The 243-nt window shown below is 41.2% G+C and overlaps 1 protein-coding gene across 1 annotated transcript in view; it reads right to left on the minus strand.

Annotated features, from left to right (window-relative positions):
- Positions 1-243, minus strand: part of zgc:171699 (uncharacterized protein LOC100003705 homolog) — a 4,480-nt gene extending 4,237 nt beyond the window's left edge. The window contains exon 1 of the mRNA XM_056448061.1: positions 1-243. This exon is cut by the window's left edge and continues 79 nt beyond it. Coding sequence (XP_056304036.1) covers positions 1-216 — 216 coding nt within the window. The 5' untranslated portion in view covers positions 217-243.

The raw sequence follows: 243 nt of genomic DNA on the forward strand, positions 1-243 counted from the left end.
GGTGTGGATTTTTGTGATGGTCAGAGATCCAGTTCTACAGTGCAGTTTCAGTCTGCTTTTGATTATCAAAGTAACTGCATCACAGTGATCAACAGTACAGTTTTCACTCAGATCTCCATTGATTTGTGCGATGAGAGAGTCGTTAAAATACCATGTGATATTTTCTCCGTGGTTTATTTTAGCATCAGTGTGTAGAGTGACTGAATCTCCCTCCATCGCTGACACTGACACTTCATCTGTACC

Source organism: Danio aesculapii, chromosome 22 (assembly GCF_903798145.1).
Source record: "Danio aesculapii chromosome 22, fDanAes4.1, whole genome shotgun sequence".
NCBI lineage: Eukaryota > Metazoa > Chordata > Actinopteri > Cypriniformes > Danionidae > Danio > Danio aesculapii.